Below are 23,801 nucleotides of genomic sequence, written 5' to 3' on the forward strand. Positions count from 1 at the left end.
TGGCTTTCAACAAGATAAAGAGCCAAGCATACTTCCAAATGAACACACAAATGCTTCAAGAAACTCAAAATCAGTGTTTTACAATGAGCTTAAAATGTCCTCCATGATGGCATGGACCAGGACCCCTCGGTCTGCAGCATTACAGGAAGATTTCAGGTTAGACATTATGGGAAGAGTCTCGGTGCTGTTATTGTCTCTGGGGCAGACATCCGTTAACATTGTGACCCCTTCCCTGGAGAGAACAGCATTACAATGCTGAAAACAGTTTTTGTAAATAATAATTCACTACTTAAAGCATGTACCCGAGCTCCTGCTACACAGTAACTAAAACTGTCTGCAACTCACGTGTTACTTCATTCTTTAGTTCCTTCTCTTAAGTGTAGAGCCTATGTCAGTTTGTTTGTTAGTGTCTCTCATAAGAACTTCCCCAGAGTAGGAAAACTGGCAAAACATTACTTGTGTATTTAAGCCACAAGCTCCCCCTCTGAGAGGGTTTTTATTACAGGTGGCAACATTGTCACATGTAAAAGGGCATCTTTGAAGCCAGATAATGTAGACCAGCTTGTATTTCTTTCTAGAAACCTCTAGAGCCTGTCATAGGGTGTCATCAACCCCCAACAATGTCCCTGCCCCAGCAACATGTGTTCTTGTTATTGCTCACACTTTTTCTGTTTTCTTCAGCAACTCTGAGCATATTATTTTTATAATTTTTTTATCCTGGCTGAAGCACTTTTAATTCAATCTATAAGAATAAAATAGTAATAAGTTAAAGATATTAATATTGACAAAGGTGAGAGTTTTGTTTATTTGACAGTGATTTCACATTTCTTGTTTGTATGAAGGTTAAATTCAAAATAATTTTTTTAATTTCTAAATTATTATATAGTTTTATAGGAGGAGGTTTCATAGACTTGGCATTCATTTTACAGAAGTTTGAAGGTATAGGCATCTGTTGTGGGCGCCCTTGGCAGTTTTTCTGAGGATTTATATTGTTCATATCGATATCAGAGTTATATCGTATCGACCGAAGTTAAGCAATATATTGTGATATACATTTTGGCCATATCATCCAGCCTTACATGAAGGATGACCATGACAGGGAGTTCTCCATTACCTGTCAGTGCAAATTTTCACCGTGCCTTCGTGTCCTGACCTGTTTCTGATTGAGAAAGTGTGGTGCATTATGAAGCGCAAAAGAGTGCAACCAAGGCACTGTATAGTTGCGCAGCTGAAGAAATCTATAACGGATGAATGGTAGAAAATCCCGCTTGTTAATAAAAGAAATGGTGATGTTACACAGTGTTTAACAACTTTTTAGGAGTTTGTTGCAGTCATCAGATTTGAAATGAGTGTGAATGAAATTTATTTTTTAAATATTCAACATCAAAGTACAACATCAAATAATGTGTTTTCAATATAGTACAGGGTGAATTGAATTTTCAAATGTCTCTTTGGTTTTGGGGTTTGATGTTTTGTTTTTTTTTGCATTTTCCATATTGTCCCAGCCTTTTTGGAATTGGGGTTGTAGATAAAGAGAACCCAATTAAACTAATGAGACAAAAATATAATACTTCATCATTTATATATTGAGGGAAGTGAACCAATATTACATATCTGTGAGTGGCAAAAGTATGTGAACCCTTGCTTTCAGGATATGGTGTGACCCCCTTGTGCAGCAATAACTGCAACTAAACAGTTCCGGTAACTGTTGATCAGTCCTGCACATCGGCTTGGAGGAATTTTAGCTTCAACTCTGGGATGCTGGTGGGTTTCCTCACATGAACTGCTTCCTTCAGGTCCTTCCACAACATTTCTAGTGGATTAAGGTCAGGACTTTGGCTTGAACATTCCAAAACATTCACTTAATTCATTCTACCAAAAATGGTTAAAGAAGAAAAGTGTGTTTAAGGTTGTTTTCTTGCTGCATGACCCACTTTCTCTTGAGATTCAGGCAAATTAACTGCTAATCTTCGATGTTCTTACTCTATGGTTAGAAGTACAATATTTGTGCCACTCACAGATTTGTAATATTGTGTCATTTTCCTCAATGAATAATTGACCAAGTATAATATTTCAGTCTGGTTTGTTTAATTGGGTTCTTGTCTACTTTTAGGACTTGTGTGAAAATCTGATGTGTTAGGTCATATTTATGTAGAAATATAGAAAACTTTGACATTGCAAGCACCACTGTATCTGGTGTGCAGTAGCTTTGGTATCATGTACGTGTTGGGAGAAACAGTCTTCTTAGATTCACTCAATTCTGAATGTTCACACTTTAACTGTTCTCCCCCCCCCCTAGTTGTATAGTGAATACAACGCGCTACACTCCAAGTGACTGCTTACCGTAAGCACATCTTCCAATAATAACAGCATTCAGTATAATCAATGTTCAACTAAAAATCCGGCAAAGGTAATACATACTATAGAGACTGTGTCTGTTCCCCGAGCTATACAAATATATAGAAAATCTCGGAAAGTCTATCTTCGTAACCTAATTAACATAAAATTAAATCATATTGAATGCACAGCCAGCACTTTTGATCTGAGGCTAGGACTATTAAACATTAGATCTCTTGCGTCTAAGGCTCTTATTGTTAACGACATCATTACTGATCAGGAATGTAATTTAATGTGTTTAACAGAAACTTGGATTAAACCAAACGAGTACATAGCATTAAATGAAGCCAGTCCTCCTGGATACAGTTATGTACATCAGCCTCGTTCAACTGGTAGAGGAGGAGGTGTTGGTCTCATCCATAGTCAAAATCTAGGCGTCACACAAAAACCTAGTCATAAATTTAATTCTTTTGAAATTCTTTATACCAGTATAACTTATGTAGCCACAAAAAATAAGTCAATTCCTGTAATTATTATTTACAGACCCCCAGGGCCATATACTGAATTTCTTAGTGAATTTGCAGACTTTGTCTCAAACCTGGTTGTGTCTGTAGATAAAGCATTAATCGTCTGTGATTTTAATATTCACTTTGATATCCAGAAGACCCTCTGAGGACAGCGGTTGTGTCCATCTTAGATTCAGTAGGGATTAATCAGAACGTAATCGGGCCTACTCATAATGGTGGTCACACTCTTGACCTCATACTAACATACGGACTAAGTATAGAAAATATTATCATTTTTCCGCAGTCTGAAGTTGTCTCAGACCGTTATCTTATCTCGTTCATAATATGTATGGATCATATTTCCACCTCGCCTCGCTACCACGTAAAACGTACTTTCACATCAGCTACTGCACCGAGCTTCATAAATAACCTCGCAGAAACATCAATTAGATTTGGATCACCATCAGATCACACAGAACTCGATCAGGCGACTGAAAGCTCGGAGTCAACACTCCGCTACACGCTAGATAGAGTGGCTCCACTCAAAAGAAAAATAATTAGAGAAAAAAAATTAGCACCCTGGTATAACGATCAAACGCGAACCTTAAAACAGACCACTCGACAATTAGAACGTAAATGGCGTCAAACCAAACTGGTGATATTTCAAACAACATGGAAGGAGACCCTACTGAAATATAGGAAATCTCTTGGCGATGCTAGAAAAATCTATTTCTCCACCTTAATAGGAGACAACAAAAACAATTCTAGATTCCTTTTCAACACAGTAGCAAAATTAACTAGGAATAAAACCACTACAGAGAGAAACACTCAATCATTACATAGCAGTGAAGATTTCATGAAATTTTTCAATGATAAGGTTGAAAATATTAGACGTGAAATACAGGCCATTAAATTAAAACCGGACAGTACTGTAACAAACCCATTACATGGCAATGTAGCAATATCAGATCAATGTTTAGAGTGTTTTGCTCCGCTTAGAGAGACCGAACTAGCTTCATTAATCTCTTCTGCCAATTCATCAACTTGCATACTAGATCCCGTACCTACATGTTTGTTTAAACAGATTGGTCCAGGAGTAATTGAACCACTTTTAAATATAATCAATTCTTCCCTAAGCACTGGCTATGTACCTAAATCACTTAAATTAGCAGTTATTAAACCCTTGATTAAAAAACCTGATCTTGACCCATCTCAACTGTCCAGCTATAGACCAATATCAGTAGTTATATCATACACTTTCTGTCAAACTGTCAATCAAAGTGTTGTGTGTGATAATTTATGACCCTCTGTGCTTCCCTGACTGACAGGTCTGTAGGGGTGGTGAGGGGGGTAACCCTATGGAGTTTATCAGATGGTCAATCTGGCTCCTTTGTGTCTGGAGGTGTTGTGGAGAGGTGTGTGTTGGGGGGGGGATAGTCCCCCTCCTGACAAAAGGTGTTTATGTTAATGAGTTTGGTTTTTGGTGGTGTGAAATACGTCTGAAAAGAAATAATGTTTTTAATATGGGGCTGTGTTTGTGTTACTTTATGGCGTTATTTCATTTGTGTAAACACATTGTTAGAAAAGCATGATGTTTGAATGTGTACATATATGAGTAGAATATTTGTTTTGTGAAATAAATGAAAACAATCGTTGATTATGTTTTTTAGGGATCCCGTTTTACCTTTGAATAAAAAGTTTAGGAGTTAAAGCGTCTTTTTAAAAAAAAGAATCTGTTTAAAAAAGAATCTATTTAAAATAATCGTTTGTATTACATACATTCTAAACACAAACACCTTTAGGATGTAAAAATGATCAAAAGAGCTGTTTAAAAAGAATCCGTATTACTAGGTTTCCAAAAAAACACATAAAAACTTTAGGAGGTAAAAATGGTTAAAAGAGCTGTTTAAAAAGAATAGCGCATATTACACGACTTCTAAACAAAGATCCTTACGAGGTAAAAATGTTAAAGTGCTGGCTAAAAGAATCTCCGTAATGTTTAAACTAGGAGATAAGTATTTTCCAGAGATGTCTTCCAGTCGCTGTGTTAAGCAGTAATGAAGTTAAACGGAGACGCCTCACTCTCGCTAAACCCCGCCCACACATACGTGTTTTCAGACACGCCTCTCTCTCTGTCTCTCTAAACACACCCATTCACATGTTTTCAACGTAGCCAGTACGTTCTGTCAAAATGTCAATCACGGCGGTAGAACTAGAGGGCTAATTTATGGCCTCGTCCGTGTCAGGCCTGCGTTTCTCTAGGAGTGCTAAATTTATGGCTCTTTGTTTCTTCCTGACCAAAGAGTTTTTTTATGACTAAGGGGGTCGTGGTGTGATCCTACAGATTGTTTATGATAATGAGTGTCTGCGGGGGTGTTAATAGCTTTACGACACACCCTACAATAGGTATGCTTTATGTTTAAAAGTACGGCCAGTTACGCAGAAGTCTCTAAGATCGCGGCCGTGTATCAGAGCGCTGTGTAATTTTAGGCGAATCGTCGATTCTCGTTTTAACTCACCTTTAAAGCTTTATATTTTATTTTTGAGAATACTTCAAAGAGGAGATGGCTGTCTGTCGCAACAGTAAGTGTTTTATTATTATTATTATTATAATTGTTTATTATTATTATTATTATTATTATTACACATAGTTAAGAATGTTTTTTATTTATAAACGAATTTATGGGTTTATTGTGGTGAATAAAACAGGTATCTAACGCTACAGGTGATGCTGACATTGTGTCTATCCCGGACATCGTAGACGAAATCAGGTTTCTGAACAAGGCAAGCGGTACGTGCGTTGTTATTCTTTATAATTGTTCGATCCTATGTATGATGTGTATGTGTTTAATGCTTTTACTTCTTTTTTTTCACAAAGGGTCGAACACAGAAGTCCCGCGAGTCAGGTTTGAAAACCCCGTGCTGGGTAAGATCTGTAATAATGAGATGTTATGTTTAAAAGCGGTTTAAGATGTTTTCTTACGTATTGTGTTCGTTTGTTTACTGTTCAAGGCTTGTCAAATCTTGTAGACAAGATCGCTGCACCCGAGTTCAAAAATAGTGCTGCGGTCTCCACTGAACTCGGTATACCAACGAACTCTGGAAAAGCCAAGCGTAAAACAGTCGCTCAGGTCCACAGCGCGGGTGTCGCTACGTCTAAACGTAAACGATCAAGATCTCCCCCACGATCGACAGACGGTGTGTAGCATGTATTTTTTATTTTTTTTATTTTATTTTTTAAAGAGTGTTTCATCATCCTAATTCGTGCCGGTATCCTAAGCAATGTTTTGTGTTTTTTTCCCCAAACAGAGTCAGCTGTGAATGAACCAAGCGCTATAGACTCGTGTTTGAACTGGAAGCAGGAGCTGTTAGATTCATGGGACGCATGTGTATTTACCCCGGTTCCCGGAGACGATCTGCCTTCAAACCAAGAAGCATTTGGTCGCGAGGCTACTGATGTTATAGACAATAACAGAGACTCGGCGGAGGTGATACGAACCGGGTTCAAGGCCGTCGAGGACCGTATTGCTGGTTTTGAAAAGACTTTTGCTAGCATCACCGAGCGTCTGGACATTATAGAGAAGAATCAGCGTCTTTATAATCAAAGTCTTGTGGAAACTTTACAAAAACATACCATCACACATAAAGAAATCATAGCAAACCAGAAGCGTCTTATTGGGGACATTCGTCGCGTTGATCACAATCAACACCTGACGGCGGAATTGTTAAAACAGTTTGTACAGTTAGTTAAAAACAAGAAACTCGGGTGAGTTGTACAATAAGTATTTTATAACCCCTGTGTGTGTGTGTGTGTGTGTGTGTGTGTGTGTGCGTGTGTGTGTGTGCGTTTATTTGCTGGTGTGTATCTGGTTTACGGTGTGTGATTTTTACTAGTTTTTGTTTCAATAATAAAAATGTCAAAGCGGTGTGGTGAAAACTCGTGTAATCTGGGAGCTGCAATTAAATTTAGAAGATGCGACGACGATGGTCTGTGTACTTTTGAACAGCGTTGCACCACAGAGACGTTACAGGGTTTAATTCGGACAATGGAGGATCTGAATAGACAGCAGTCTACCACCGATACTTTGTTGGACTTATTAAACATTGTTAGATCAATGGCTGAGGTTCAAACAGAGCCGCTGCCCAATTCGTTGTTAGACATCGGTTCAAATTCGTTGTTAGACAGCGATTCAAATTCACAGCAGGTGGGGTGCGGGTCGGACAGTCAATCGTTTAATCCCTCGGAACCAAATTTTGGGTTATCCGAAGCAGCTATTGAGTCTATCGTAAGAGAGGGTGGGTCTGTTGGTGATTATACGGTGGTACCGAGACGCAGATTTAATGGATTGGAGATACGGCGTCGTATAAATATGCGTGTGATAACCGCTCCAGACCTGGCAGCGTACGCTATATTTCTGCATGATATCATGTCTGAAATAGTGTCGTTTTCCAGACTGCTGGCCGGCGATGGGGGCTTAATCAACATTACCTTGAGAGGCCCTAGTCTACCCTCTGACGTTAACGCTGTCTTGACACCTGATAACGATTACGATTTGCACATATTCACACAACAACTAGAGAACATTATGCAAAGTAATTCTGACGTACGGGCTGATGAATGTCTAGATCTGTACGTGTCTATAGCTCGCGGTAAACACAGTGGCGCTTATCGAAAGATACGTGATTTAGCTCATAACGAGGTGATTGCCAGAAACAGAATGAATCTGTTCTGTCCCAACAACATATCTAACAATCTGTGTTTTGCGATCTGTCTGTCCCATTTTCTACAACCGCATGCGTCATGTGGTGAACTCGAGTCGTTAGCAGCGTCTCTACAGAAAACTGCAGGGTATTCGGTACAACAAAAGATAGGGTTTAATGACATCACACGATTTGAACGGTTGTTACATGTTAAAATAGTGGTGTTCCATAGGACATGTTCTGGTCTGTTGGAACACTTTACGAACAATGACGAGCCTCATAATAAGACCGTGTTCTTGTATTTACACAACGAACATTATTTCTTGATTAAGAACCTAAAAGCATTCATCGGTACACCATACGTGTGTGAATACTGTTCTTGTGGTTTTACTAGCCGTAGAGACCACAGGTGTAAATACGTTTGTGATGTATGTAATGCACCTGATTGTCATAAATACGCTGGCAAAACGAGGCAATGTCACGATTGTTTGCGGTACTGCAGATCAGCCTACTGTTACAACGCACATAAACAAACACAAACAGGACAACAGTACGCTCAGTGTGATGTCACTATATACTGTCAAAAATGTAATAGGCGATATCACGTCAACGGAGCAGTACCAAAAAAACATGTGTGCCCTGCAGAACACTGTATCCATTGTAAAGCTGAATTGGTTAATGACGGAGTACACCAATGTTTCATACAACCGATAAAAATGGAACCACCTAGCGACAAATACATTTATTATGATTTTGAGACACAACACACGGACGGTAAACACGTAGCAAATTTCGTATGCGCCATTACATTTAAAGGGGAAGAGTTCACAGCCGCTGGTACAGACTGTATAGATCAACTTGTTAAAAAGTTTAGACAGCCTCATTATCAGAATTACACATGGGTTGCACACAACGCTTCATGATAAGACATTCAAGCAACGTTTCATCGATAGCTACTCTTTCATCCCTATGCGTCTGTCCATGACATCCGCTGCGTTAAATCTAAACTGTGCTGAGAAAGGTCATTTTCCACATCTCTTCAATAGAACAGAAAATGAAGACTACGTAGGCCCATACCCTGATAAGTATTTCTACGGCTATGAGACAATGTCTGACAAAGAGAGGGCTCTGTTTGATGAGTGGTATGTTACGGTGTCGGGTAAGGTTTTTGATTTAAAAAAAGAACTCGCCATGTACGGCAAGAACGATGTCGTTTTGCTCCGTGAGGCATGCATGAAGTACCGTGACGAATTCATACAATGTACCAAACTCGACCCGTTCAGATACACCACTTTAGCAGCGTGCTGCATGGCCGTGTATAAAACCCACTATCTACCTAAAGACACACTAGCTCTGACCCATAACAATGCATACACAAATCAGAACAAGACATATTCAGCCGTTTCCATTGAATGGCTTGAATATGTCAAAACAACACGAGGCGTGAACATTCAGCACGCTTTAAATCATGGAGAGATGGTGATTGGAAAATATCATCTCGATGGTTATGAAAAGGATGGTGTCAAATATGGGTTCGAATTCAACGGATGCATGTTTCACGGGCATGAATGTCGTTATAACCCAAACCATTTACATCCGTTATCAAAAGTGCCCTACGGTTTGCTCAGAAGACAGTTTGATGATAAGGTCGAAATTTTGGAAAAGGCGTATGGTCTCGATGTTGAGGTGATGTGGGAATGTGATTGGAATAACGCTAAACAGAACGATGTCGCTGTAATGGCGTTTATGTCCACTTACATACATCCTGAACGATTGAAACCGCGCAACGCGCTATTCGGTGGTCGTACTAACGCGTACAAATTGTATCATAAAGCCGACAATAGTGAAAAAATACGATATGTCGACTTTACAAGTTTGTACCCCTTTTGCCAGGCCAAAAAATGTTACCCCATAGGACATCCACAAATAATTTTCAAGGATTTTGAACCTCTTGAAAATTATTATGGGTTTGTCAAGGCTACAGTACTGCCACCGCGAAAACTGCTTCACCCCGCCCTTCCCTATAGGACCGGTGGTAAGCTTATGTTTCCACTTTGTCGTACATGCGCCGAACATCAGAATCAGACAGACCCGTGTGGTCATACTGATGAGGAAAGAGCTATTTCAGGGTGTTGGGTCAGCATAGAGCTGTTGAAAGGTGTGGAAAAGGGTTCTATTGTAACGAACGTGGACGAGGTGTGGCATTTTCCACAACGGTCAGAAACTTTGTTTTGTGATTATGTTAAAACATTTTTACAATATAAACAAGAGGCCAGCGGTTTCCCCGCACACGTTATGACAGACGCAGACAAGGAATCCTACATCTCAGACTACTTTGAGAAAGAGGGGATTAAGATGGACGCCGGTAAGATAAGTCGCAATCCAGCACGGCGTTCTATTAACAAACTTCTGCTGAACTCACTTTGGGGTCGTTTCTCCATGCGTGAAAACTTGCCGTGTACAGAGTTAATTTCGGACCGGAACAATTTACACAGCACATATTCAGTGACGGGTATGATGTTAAACACTTTTCCTTCGTTTCAGACAGCGTGGCTCTAATTCAGTGGTGTTATGCGGATGGGAAAGGGGGGCAGACTCGCGACATCAACATCTTTCTCGGGGCTTTCACAACAGCTCATGCCCGTCTAGAACTTTACGAATTAATGGACAAATTGGGTGACAGGCTGTTGTACAGTGACACAGACAGTGTGATCTTTACATCTAGAGAGGGCGACTGGGAACCTCCGTTGGGCCCCTATCTCGGTAATTTAACTGACGAGGTTGGTGCTGGTGATCACATTGTAGAATTTTGTTCAGGCGGTCCGAAAACATACGGCTACCGCACTGCGAAGGGTAAGGTTTGCATGAAAGCCAAAGGTGTCACGCTCAACGCAGTAAATTCAAAAGCCATTAGATTAGACACCCTGATTGGACTTGTTGATCACTACATCGCGGGGGAGGATAATAGTCGTCATATACTGGCATACACAGATACCATTGTACGTGATAAAAAACAATTCACACTACATAACAGGTCAGTTGTTAAAAAGTTTAAGGTTGTGTACAACAAACGCGTACTGCTCCCAGACTTCACAACGATCCCACATGGCTTCTGACAATCTCTTTGGACATAGGGGTGTGCGAGACACAGAGGGGTTTGATTTCCGATTACATCACCCTTTCTCGTGTGTGATAAGCGGTCCTTCAAACTCGGGGAAGTCATATTTTGTAAAAATGTTGTTGCAAAATGCTGTACATTTGATATCTAAAAAAATTGAAAATATTGTGTATATTTATGATTGTTGGCAACCGTTGTATGATGAATTGTTGAAAATGTACAAAATAAAATTTGTTGAAGGATTACCACAGACTCTGAATGATGATGCTCTGTTTCCGACCAACGCGGTTAATTTGTTAATCCTCGATGATCTGATGAAAGAGGCCAGCGGGAGCAACGAAGTGGAGAAGGTCTTTACCCAATATGTACATCATAGAAATCTTAGCACTATTTATATTGTACAGAATTTATTTTGCCAAGGGAAATCCAGTAGGACCATCAGTTTAAACATGAATTATCTAATGTTGTTTAAAAATCCCCGAGATGCTAATCAAGTCAGTGTTCTAGGAAGACAAATGTATCCAGGCAACACAAAATTTTTTATGGAATGTTATCGAGACGCAACCAGCAAGCCTTTCGGGTATCTGCTGATTGATTATAAAACACAAACTCCTGAACACTATCGGCTCAGAACAGATTTACTTGCGCCACACCCTGTGGTATATCTCCAGAAAAGAAGATAGCGAAATGTCTGCCAGACTTTGTAGAAACCTGCCGCTTTTAAAAATATTATTAAAAGCGTCACCCAAACAAAGACGGATTATTTTACAAACTGCCAAAGACGAGCTCATTGCGACATTGTGTGAAGTAGCTCTTAACGTTCTCTACGGCAACATACCTCTCACATCTCAACAATACCAGAAGCTCAGAAAAAGGAAAAGCGTAATCAAATTTGTAGCGGATAAGACTGCTGGTGTTAAAAGAAAGAGACGTGTAATAAATCAACAGGGGGGCGTTCTTCTACCACACTTAAGCGTGGCTATCCCTTTCATCTCCAGCCTGGTTGCTTCTAGATAACAGAGGAGATGGAGCACGCAGAGAAAATGTTTTTAGTCCCGCAGCACCAGTTGGACAAACTAAAGACCGGGACAGCACGCGAATCTATTCAGCAAATCGTGGAGAATGATTTGGACATAGCTATAAGAAATATCTTGCACCGCTCTGACTTGGACAGTTCTGAAAAAGCGAAGCTGTACACAAACGGTTTACAGCGCTTTTTAACAGTCGCTAGACAAGGGGACCATGAAAACAGCACATTAACATTGACACCTATGCAGACTGAGCATCCTGAACAAGAAAAGCCGTCTAAAATGTCTAAAATGAAAGATGTCACATCATGGGATGATTCGGGGGAGTTTATGTTTAACGGTAGAACTATTCCCGGCTCACATATGCTCGATTTAGTTAAAGGCATCACGGCTCCGCAAAAGATTTCTGATGCCCGAAGACCTGTCGACTGGCTCGAATTTCTGGAGGCTTTTGCTACTTTAAACATACCATACTCAACGGTGCCAAACCATTCTGTCAGACACGCAATTAAATCTTTCAAAAACAAATCGACTTCGCCTATAACCAACTCGTCTAAGAGGCGTAAAAAGCAGAAAATACTTCCGAGCACACCATCAGCACAATCAAATTATTCAGATGGCCCTGTGTTCGAAAAAACAACCCACGCCGACCTCGTTTATGTAGATGGCTAGCCAGTGTTCACTCGGGAGTCCTGAAGGATGCGTGTTGATTATCACCATGGATGGTAATTTTCTTAAGGGGGCTTTTGGTAGGTGGTCACACGGTAGTACGCTGAGAAAATGGGTATTACACGAGATCTTATCCATTATAGCCGTAAGGTGGATGGTGTCCATTCTGCCTATTAATAGTAATCAACCAGGATCTGTCTGCGATTTAACACTTCGATGGTGCTGTCAAATATGGCATAAACGATTAAGTTGATCGTTCGGAGTAGAGGTTGTCTAAAACGTGCTTCTAGCCTAATGTTCCCAGACTTGTTAAGCGACACGTGTTGACTGCAGTCTTCGTCCGGCGTGAGATTAAATGCATAAAGGGTATACCCATGCAGAAAATCCTCCCTATCAATAGCTAGAGGGTGATTTTTAAGATGCTTTCCAGAAGCCAGCGCTAACTGGTAAAATTCGCGTACCGCAGAGCCACTTCCATATTCAGGCTGCAGGGGTTTATCGGGGTGCTATTGGCCGTCCAGATAAACTGCCAAAAATTCTAGGTCATAGTTTTTAAAGGCGAAGGGATTTTTATCATACGAGCCTGTAAACGCATCATTATCAACCATAGCCAGAACAACGGATTTTGGTAGAGTTCCTAAGAACAAGTGTTCTTGATTACAAACACGTGAGCCTACAGGGATTGAGAAGTTTTTCACACACACCCTGTCTATGGGGTATTTGGCTGGCGTCGAGAGCAATGCTTGCGCGTGCCCCAATCTCACACCTGGTGATACCGACACTTTTTTCACAAACAGTGAAGCTGACACGATGTTTAGTTTATAGGCCACAGCGTCGCTTCTCATCAAACAGAATTCATCTTTCGCCCTCGTCATGCGAATTTTAATGTCCACACCGTTAAGCATTAGTTTTTCTTGAAACAATATGTCACTGTGAATGGGGGCCAGTACTTCAACAACGTTGCTGGCGTTGGTAAATGCAGCTCGTTTGGTCAAACCTCTATTACCGCCAGCGGGGTCTGTTACGTCCATGTGACCGGCGGTGTCTTTGTAAAAGAGCCCCGCTGAAAACAGCGTTTCAAGAGCGTCTTTACCATAATTGGTGAGACACTCTATTATGCATCGATAAGGATATGTGTTGGAACTTTGTGATATGAGACGGTCTCCAAGCGACACGTCCACTTGTGAAAATATCGTAGATCCGGCATAGTTAATAAGCCCCACGGGGGCTCCGTCTGCTATGTCTGTGCCGTCTGCGTTAGTGATTTTGAGACGCAAAAAAACCAAGGTGTTGTTTAGGTCCACATAATCCTCTCCAGTCCCCGCTATAAAAAACTCCAGAGGCGATGTTTCTGATATTGCTGACAATGGTGGTACTTCTATATCTGTATTTTTTTCAATAACGGTCTGTGTTAATGGTACTGTGAATAGGTCCAGTTCGGTTTTTAAACATTCTTCTGACATATTGTGTAGTAAAGACATGGTCTAAAATATTGTTTTAACGCAGGTCTTCGGTCTTTTTGCTGTAGAGCTGGTTGGCGTCTTCTTATGCTTGCGTTTTACAACTGACGATTTCTTTGTGTTATGTTTTCTTTTCTTCGTCGTTTGGCCACTCCTCCGAGTCCCTGGCGGTTTAGATGCTCTTCTGCGAGCCATCACCATTAATCCGGATCCATCTTGAGTGTTATTATTGTTGTTGTTATTATTATTAAATGTATGCGATAATGTATTGTTGGCTCGAATTTAGCCTATTACCCAAAAACATTTAAAACTCAACTTAGAAGCCAATACTCACATCTACCTCTGAACCCAGTTGGAGATAGAAAAAATACACCAGCCGTGAGTGAGAAGAAGCAAGGGTCCAGCTTTATTGTTCCATTCCACCACACGAGATCCACACCGATGAGAATTCTCAAAAGTGATCCCCCTACCCTGAGCTTAAGCTCCAGTATTTATACTGTATTTACACACTAGATAACCCATAGGTTTCCAGAAAAGGCCTATTTCACTTACCCATAGAATTGAAACCAGGGGTTTTACTTTACACATAAAATCAGAACCCAGGCATTTCCAACAACCCAGGAAACAAAAACCCAGGGTTTATAGTTACCTAGGTTGTCAAAAACCAAGATTCCCATTTACCTAGGTTCTCAAAAACCAGGATTCTCTTTTACCTAGGTTCTCAAAAACCAGGATTCTCTTTTACCTAGGTTCTCAAAAACCAGGATTCTCTTTTACCTAGGTTCTCAAAAACCAGGATTCTCTTTTACCTAGGTTTTCAAAAACCAGGATTCTCATTTCCCTAGGTTAAAAAAATGACGTAAGCAAGACGACTAAACAACCGGGAGGGACCTTGGTCTTATCGTTATCTCGAGGGGGGGGGGGGGGGGGGGGGCAGCCACCCTTATAACTGGCTTTCTTCATGGTTCTCTAAAAATTAAGGCTTTCCTTGCGAGACGAGAATCTTCACCATCTGAATCATGAGTAAGTTATATTTTCCTTTTTTTCCTGTATTTCTCGTTTATAATTTATTTTCATATTTGCACTATATTTCTTAGTTTATATATATATTTATACTACTTGAAAAGCGGTTTACTGTACTTCCAACTTCTTAATATCATTACAGTTCTACTGTCCTGCATATCCTACAATTCTGTTTTTTTATAGAGTTTCTCTATTACTATAAGATTCTATTAAAGTTATTCATGTGTGTGTATGAGGAAGAGAGTGTGTGTGTATGTATGTTGTGTCTACCTGCCCGCCCTTGACGGTACGAGTGTGTGTGTTTTTAGCACTCCTCAGCTCGTACACTTCTTTTTGACTTTTTTACTATTAGTTAGTTAGTTCCGTCCGCGCAGCGGGGCGCATCGGGCAACAAGCATTCGCCAGCGGGCTCGGTCGGAAGCGTCGATTTCCACATCTTCCCACTTGACATCGAGCGCTCGTAGATCCTCCATGAACGTTCGTCGCCAAGTATTCCGCGGCCGCCCTACTCTTCTCTTCCCTCGTGGCGGCGTCCAGCGCAGCGCGATCTTTGCGTGGCGGTGGTCAGACATCCGTAGAATGTGTCCTGCAAAGCGCATTCTTCGCTCTACGACCATTTCTGCCAGGCTGCGGGAGTTTGTTCTTCTTAGAATTTCTTCATTTGAAATACGATCACGGTATGATACACCGAGTATTCTTCTCAGGCATCATTGTTGAAACACATTCAGCTTGTGGATGACTGCCCTCGAGCTCTTCCAAGTTTCAGATGCATAGATGGCGGTTGGGATGATGATGCTATTAAACAGGCGAAGTTTGCTGTTGGTGTGGATAGTTCGCCTAGCCCAAATCGGTTGTAGCTGTTGGAAGACTGCAAATGCTCTGCCGATTCTGCGATTGACATCCACGTTAGTCCCACCATCCGTAGCCACAATGCTGCCAAGGTAGGTGAACTGTTTGACTTCTTCGATCAGCTGGTTGCTCACCGTGATCCGCACCGGTGTCATCCGGCCGACGGCCATGACGTTGGTCTTGTCAGTGCTGATCCGTAACCCAACTTTGGCTGCTTCGTGCTCCAGGCTAGTGGTCATCTCCTGTAAGACTTTCCCATTCTGCGCCAATAGCACAATATCGTCGGCGAATTCCAGGTCGGTCAGGCGTCCCTGGCCTGTCCACGGAATTCCAGACGCTGGCTGTGTTAGTGCTCGTCGCATGACGAAGTCCATCATCATGAGGAAAAAGAATGGTGAAAGAATGCAGCCCTGTCTGACTCCAGTCTCGATGGTGAAAAAGGCAGTATGACCTGTGTCCGTCCGGATGCAACAGCTAGAATCCTGATATAAGTTCTGGAAAATGGCGATAAACCGCTGTGGAATGCCATATAGCCGTGCGATGTTCCAAAGCGATTTCCGGTGGACGCTGTCAAACGCCTTCTTAAAGTCTATAAAGTTGACCAAGAGCGGTTTCTGATATTCGGAGCTTTGTTCAATGATGTTTCGGAGAGCAAAGATTTGTTCAGTGCACGACCGACCGCTTCTAAACCCGGCCTGTTCGTCCCGTAGAGCCTGATCGACTGCTCGCAGTATCCGTTTGAGGAGGACGAGACAAAATACCTTGCCTGGAACAGACAGAAGGGTGATGCCTCTCCAATTGTTACAGTCTGCGAGATTACCTTTCTTAGGTAATTTGACGATGACACCCTGTCTCCAGTCATTTGGGACACGTTCCATGTGCCAGCAGTCATTGAGCAGCGTAGTGAGCACCCGTACAACTTCATCACCACCCGCTTTCAGCATTTCTGCCGAGATTTGGTCAAGACCAGGTGCTTTGTTGTTTTTCAGATGACGAATCGCTGCAGCGACCTCAGCATCCATGATGTCGCTCATGTCCACTTCCAGCTCACAGGGAGGAGGAAAGACTGTAAAGTCGTGCGTGGCTATGGGAGCCGGCTGGTTTAGGGTGTCTTTGAAATGTTCCACCCAACGCGCGTCCTGCTCTTCTTTGCTAACTAGCATCCTGCCGGTTGTATCCCTTATCGGCCCAGTGGAACCGCTTCGGGCCCGAGTGAGATCTCTGACCACACGAAAAAGAGTCCTGCTGTCACCCTGGTCCGCAGCCAGTTGTGCTTCAGTGCCCTTCCGGTCCAGCCAGTCCTTCTTGTCTGCTCGGCAACTCCTCTTGACCCTGCGGTCGAGTTCTCGTTACGCCTGCGATGCTTCATTTCGCTCCTCTTCGGTCTTTGCTTGATCGCGCTGACGTTTCTTGACCCGTCTTTCATCGAGCAACGACCATGTCCGGTCCTGAATCCACCGTTCTCGCTGCGTTCCACGCCGTCGACCAATCGTTCTCTCTGCCGTCTCTATGGCAGCATCCTTGATCTGCGCCCATTGTTCTTCGATGCTGGCCGAGTTGTCAAGAATCTGGAATCGATTAGCGAGTTCAATGTGGAAGTGCTCGGCGTTCACGCGGTCCTTCAATTTCTCGGAGGCAAATGACCGAACGGTGTTGCGTCCGGCCACTCTTTTCAATTTTAGTCGGATTGAAGTCACAAGCAAGTGGTGATCAGATCCGACGTCGGCGCCGCGAAAAACCCGTACGTCACGTAAAGCCGAGCGCCACCGTCGATGGATGCATACATAGTCGATTTCATTGTGAGTGGCCCCATCTGGTGACCGCCACGTCTTTTTGTGAATCCGTTTGTGAATGAAATATGTATTCCCGATGCAAAGGTTGTTAAGATTGCATAGGGATAGGAGACGCTCTCCATTATCGCTTGTTACTGCTGCCGATCCATGAGGTCCGATCACGTTTTCCCAGCCCTGCCGGTCGCTACTGAGTTGCGCATTCATGTCGCCAAGGAGGATCTTTATGTCATGGTTGGGGATAACCGTGATTGTGTCTTGCAGCTGGTCGTAGAAGGCGTCCTTCTCTTCATCATCTGCCTCATTTGTCGGTGCGTAGACTTGAATAACAGTAATTTTAGCATGGCGAGACTGAAATCGGGCGGTAATTATGCGATCACTGATCGGTTTCCATCCAACGAGTGCCTGTGCCGCGGTTTTGCTCAGGACCATCCCGACACCGTGCACGTGATGTTCTTTGGCTCCCGAATACAGGACGATCTTCCCGTCGCTTATCATTTTTCCATTACCCGTCCACCTCATTTCGCTGACACCAAGAATGTCAAGCCGGTAATTATCGAATTCGTGCAGAAGCTGCTCCAGTCTCCCACACTGGTACAACGTTCGCACGTTCCAGGTTCCAATTCGTGTGATCGTATTGGCGTCGAGTATCCCATTTTGCATCGGGCGCTGGACGACCTTTCGGCTTTGCTCCAGCACCGTCATCAAGGGAGAAACAGGGTCATCGCGCCGGTATTGTTTAGACCGCTGGTTTTTGCTTGTTGTTTCCGTAGCAAGATAGATTTTACGGGATCAGGGTGCTAGCCTGATGCCCAACCCTCCTCCTTTTTCACCCGGGCTTGGGACCGGCGTCGGCGGAGATTTTTACTATTACTGCTCTTAAATTGCTCGTAATTCCAATCCGCCTAATCCCGCTTCTATGTGTCTAGGTGCCCGTCGTCAGTCCCTTCTCTCTCCGTTACTGGACCTGGATCAGGGTTTGGACCTGGATCTGGACACTCATTACCAGCTTGTGCATCTCACTGCTGATATCATGATGCTACTTAACTATCTTCGCAGCACCCCCCCTAAGAATGGAGATCCGGGGTTCCCCCCTCTTCTTCGGTACAGAATCTGCCCCACGAACGTGCGTGTTGACGCCTCTACACAGTCAGACCCAGAACCCCCCTCCAGCTTCCAATCTGAGGATGATGATGTTGTCTTCTCCGATCCGGGCCCCGACCATCCGTCCCTCTTCTCACCCACCAGTCTGCCCGACTCTCAGTGGTCCACTCACTTCACCCACCCTGATTTCCCCATGTCCCCAGGACGCACCCCATTTTCCTCCCCCTCTTACTCTCCTCCAGACTACGCACCCACCCGTCCTGTGAATTACCAATAAAATTACATTTTTACTCATACTTAATCTCCCTCGTGTTTATTTCATGTCATTTTTATCCACAACAGTAATTTAAAAATTTTTTATAACAAAACTTAACCCTGTTGCGTTCAACCCTGTTTCTCATTTAAGAGCAAAATGCAGCCATTTTCTGCAAAGAAACATGATAAAAATGAGATTGATGCCCGAGATGGATGAACCTTTTTTTGAATGATTAAATGCATGTTTTCTTATATTTGCTCTTCATTCATTTATTCATTCATCTTCAGTAAACGCTGCATCATGATCGGGGTCGAGGTGGGTCCGGAGCCTATCCTGGGAACACTGTGCGTGAAGTGGGAGAAGTCATCCTTGACGGAATAACAGACCAGCACAGGGCACCACGCACACACGTACAGTGCATATGCATTAATATCAATTTAGCTATAACCAACCCACCTATTTGTATGTTTTCAGTCAGTGGGAGGAAACCAAAGAACCCAGAGGAAACCCACACAAACACAAAAACAAGAGAATATGCAAAACTCAAGACCCAGACAATAACCCAAGCTCAGGATTGAACTCAGGGCCCTGGGGAGGTGAGGAGGTATACCACCTTTCTATACAACCTATCCTACAGGGTCATGGGGAACCTGGACCTGGATGGTGGATGACAGGGTGCCAGTCCATCGCAGGACACAATCACATACACACACACACACCCACACACACCCATTCATACACTACAGACACTTTAGACATGCCAATCAGCCTACCATGCATGACTTTGGACTGGGGGAGGAAACCGGAGTACCCAGAGGAAACCCCCACAGCACGGGGAGAACAGGCAAGCTCTGCACACACAGGGCAGTGGCAGGAAATGAACCCCCGACCCTGGAGGTGTGAGGCAAACCCTCTGCCTAGCGTTACAAGGGTTAAATTCACCACAATCATGAAATCAGCCCGACCCTAGATAGTATACCGTGTGTACTTGAGTATGTAGTACCTTAGTGTTCAATTTGAAACGTTACCTAACTTTTTTATCTTAAACAGAAATGACAAATAAGTAGCACAATATTTCATGTCACTGAACTGCACCAAAACAGCACCCACAGGAAGCACCATATACAGTAAAACCACAACTGAAAGGAAAAACAAGTGTCCAGTAGCCCACCCTTCATTTTTTTGGTAAATTTAATACATCATCCGAGTCTCAGAAGTACAACGCATCTCACTAAACTTCCCAGTGTGAGCACACCACTCGCACTAAAAGTATCCAAAGTGACACAGCATAAGTAATATGTTTTGGATGGAATGGAGTACATACTTGAGGTAACTTCTGCCAAAATGACTGATTATAACTTCTAAATATTAATTACTACATATGTTTCCATTGACTGGTTTTCAGAAATGGCAAGAGAACATGCATTTCCATCAACTAATGGTTATGTAGAATATCCTGAAAAGAATGTGACACAATAATGTGAGCAGTACAAGGCAGCTGGTCATAGAGACACAGGAGCACACACACTTGCTGGCACTATTTACTCAGAAATGTGCCTTTTAATGCTTGATTCACCTCAGTTGTTTCACACCACCTCATCGTAGATCATTTTCCTATAAAAGCACACCAGAACGTTTTATACCTTAATTATGACAATTTTCTCCTCCTCAGCCAAGAGTCAAAATAAATAAATAAATTACATACTTTTTAAAAGTATAATAAATAATAAACTTAATATTAACATGTTTTCCAAATATCCGTTCATAGATTTAAAAAATTGTGACGATAAAACCACCAGGATTGAAGAAATATGGCCGTGGATGCAACTCAAGTGTGATAGTATGTAACAGCTGATAGTGATGCTCTGTGGTATGGAGTGTTTATAAGAAGACGGACAGGACATTAAAAAAGTTCACAACCAATAAAATTTATCCAGGTATATAATTACAATTATGTACATTATCCTGTAACAAGGAAATATTAAAATAGACATATTTTTAGAACCATCGTTCAAAAGGCGTGTTGTAAAAAATAGGTTTTGTTGTGATCTCACATTAAAACTGTAAAAGTATGCTTTCTTTTTCTAACGAGAAGACGCATCAATGCGATTTTCTCTCAGTGTGTGCGAGACACAACGGGCAACATGGAGGAAGTGAGTGTTACTAAGAAGACGACAACGTTGACCGTACACTCGTATATGTCCTATCTGAATCCTCTCTGGGGGTTGGGGTTTATTAAGTCATAATGTAAGTGCCTGTCTTAATGATCTGTTCTTCTTTTTTGATCATGATCCTCTTGACATTCATCATGCCTTGTTGAGTGAATTCTGATGCTGTTTCAGTCTCATCCATGTCATATCACTCTCTAGTGCATATAACTCCTTTGCTGCTGTTCAATGATGGGTGATAAAATGCCTTTATCGGTATATTTGCCAGCATATTTGCACGCATGATGTTTTCAACATGGCTTTTCTTGGAGCATTCTACTAGGATTTGTCCGGATCCTAGCTTTTTTAACATCTTTAACTGCTTCTGCTATGCCTGTAATGATTTTCTGTATTGCAAATGGAGACAATTTTGTAAGAGGCATGTCTGTTGTTTGTGACCCTAGCAGTATAAATCTCTGCCAGTTTTCACTCTTTTGAAAGTAAATACATCCAGTACCTGAATCATCATCCAATGTGAACGTGGACCTGGACAGGGCGCCAGTCCATCGCAGGGCACAATCACATACACACGCGCACACACACACACACACTACGGACACTTTGGACATGCCAATCAGCCTACCATGCATGACTTTGGACTGGGGGAGGAAACCGGAGTACCCGGAGGAAACCCCCACAGCACGGGGAGAACAGGCAAGCTCTGCACACACAGGGCAGCGGCAGGAAACGAACCCCCGACCCTGGAGGTGTGAGGCAAACCCTCTGCCTAGCGTTACAAGGGTTAAATTCACCACAATCATGAAATCAGCCCGACCCTAGATAGTATACCGTGTGTACTTCAGTATGTAGTACCTTAGTGTTCAATTTGAAACGTTACCTAACTTTTTTTATCTTAAACAGAAATGACAAATAAGTAGCACAATATTTCATGTCATTGAAATCCTTAAATTTATCACCGAGTGCTTTTCCACACGTGTGCGCAGGAGCTTCCGACCAATCAGAGTGATGCATGCACTGCTGTAGTGATTTGTAATTATTTATAAACACTAAATGTATATGATGTTGCTATTCGACGCAATGATGAAAATCACATCACTGAGGGGTTTACATCCATCCATCCATCTTCTATACCACTTATCCTTCAAGGGAACCTGGAGCCTATCCCAGGGAGCATCAACCATAAGGCGGGATACACCCTGGATGCGGGGCACATACACATATACATTCACACACCCATTCATACACTTTGGACATGCCAATGAGTCTACCATGCTTGTCTTTGGACTGGGTGAGGACACCAGAGTACCCAGAGGAACAAATCTTTAATATGTTTCGGGAACAACGAGAGTTGTCTCAAAGTGTGATTCATTCATATTCAACGAATCTTTAATATGATTCGGGAACAACGAGTTACCTCGGAGTGATTCGTCCATTTTCAACGAATCTTTAATATGATTCGGGAACAACGAGTTACCTCGGAGTGATTCGTTCATTTTCAATGAATCTTTAATATGACTCGTGAACAAAAAGCTGTCTCAGTGAGTGATTCGTTCATTTTCAATGAATCTTTAATTTGACTCGGGAATAACGAGTGTCTCAAAGTCTGATTCGTTCATTTTCAACGAATCTTTAATATGATTCGGGAACAACGAGTTGTCTCAGAGTGATTCGTTCATTTTCAAGGAATCTTTAACATGATTCCGGAACAACGAGTTGTCTCAGAGAGTGATTCGTTCATTTTCAATGAATCTTTAATATGACTTGGGAATAACGAGTGTTGTCTCAAGGTGTGATTCTTCTCGTCATCCCAGCGTGTCCCTCAATCAACCACAACATCACTGTACAGCTCGGCTCACTCACACTCATGCCAACCAGGACGGCCAGGAACCTTGGGGTGATTCTTGATAATGGCTTGACCTTTGCAGACCATATCTCAGCAACTGCAAGGTCCTGTAGGTTCATCCTTTATAACATCAAGAAAATCCGACCCTACATCACCAAACAGGCTACACAGATTCTAGTCCAGGCTCTTGTTATCTCTAAACTGGACTACTGCAACTCACTGCTTTCAGGCCTCCCAGCCAGCTCCATCAACCCCTTCAGATGATTCAGAATGCTGCAGCGCGCCTCGTATTCAACCAGTCCAAGAGAACCCATGTCACACCCCTCTTCATCTCCCTCCACTGGCTTGCTGTAGCTGCCCGCATCAAGTTCAAGGCCTTGATGCTCACCTACAAGACCTTGTCAGGAACAGCACCCTCCTACCTCAACCCTCTCCTGAAGGCCTACGTTCCCTCTCGCAATCTGCGATCGATTAGCGACCGACGTTTAGCAGTTCCAACTCAGCGTGGCGCTAGGTCCCTTTCCAAAGCCTTCACTCTAACTGTTCCTCAGTGGTGGAATGCACTCCCAATATCAATCCGGACTGCAGAATCTCTCACCATCTTCAAAAAACAACTAAAGACTAAAGGTGTTCTAAACTAAAGGTGTTCTTCAATGAACACCTAACAAACTCATAAAATAAATAAATAAATAAATAAATAAATAATGCACTTACACCTCTTCTCTGCACTTTGCTTCTTCTGGAATTCAATTAATAGATCTCGTATGGTAGCACTTATTGTATTGTTCTCTGCTTGATATCGCTCTGCTTGTATCATTCTCATTTGTAAGTCGCTTTGGAGAAAAGCGTCTGCTAAGTGAATAAATGTAATGTAAGGTAAATGTAAATGATTCATTCATTTTCAACAAATCTTTAATGTGACTCGGGAACAGCAAGTTGTCTCAGAGAG

The 23,801-nt window shown here is 42.4% G+C and overlaps 1 protein-coding gene across 2 annotated transcripts; it reads left to right on the top strand.

The window, feature by feature from the left end:
* Positions 1–2,053: 2,053 nt before the first annotated feature.
* On the top strand, positions 2,054–10,016 carry LOC108264258 (uncharacterized). 2 transcript variants are annotated; one of them, XM_053679180.1, is made up of 5 exons: positions 2,054–5,426; positions 5,569–5,634; positions 5,722–5,769; positions 5,856–6,041; positions 6,153–10,016. In XM_053679180.1, the coding sequence occupies exon 5, from the start codon at positions 6,758–6,760 to the stop codon at positions 8,465–8,467; it is 1,710 nt and encodes a 569-aa protein (XP_053535155.1). In that variant the 5' UTR covers positions 2,054–5,426; positions 5,569–5,634; positions 5,722–5,769; positions 5,856–6,041; positions 6,153–6,757; the 3' UTR covers positions 8,468–10,016. The 2 variants fall into 2 exon arrangements, with proteins under 2 accessions (XP_053535155.1, XP_053535156.1); XM_053679181.1 differs by having other exon boundaries at positions 2,057–5,426; positions 6,153–6,794.
* The last annotated feature ends 13,785 nt before the right edge of the window (positions 10,017–23,801 follow it).

The sequence above is a fragment of the Ictalurus punctatus genome, unplaced genomic scaffold, assembly GCF_001660625.3.
Source record: "Ictalurus punctatus breed USDA103 unplaced genomic scaffold, Coco_2.0 Super-Scaffold_100068, whole genome shotgun sequence".
Taxonomy (NCBI): Eukaryota; Metazoa; Chordata; class Actinopteri; order Siluriformes; family Ictaluridae; genus Ictalurus; species Ictalurus punctatus.

Coding starts and splice junctions, on each gene's coding strand:
- LOC108264258 (XM_053679180.1), top strand. CDS start 6,758: ATGTCAAAGCGGTGTGGTGAAAACTCGTGTAATCTGGGAGCTGCAATT.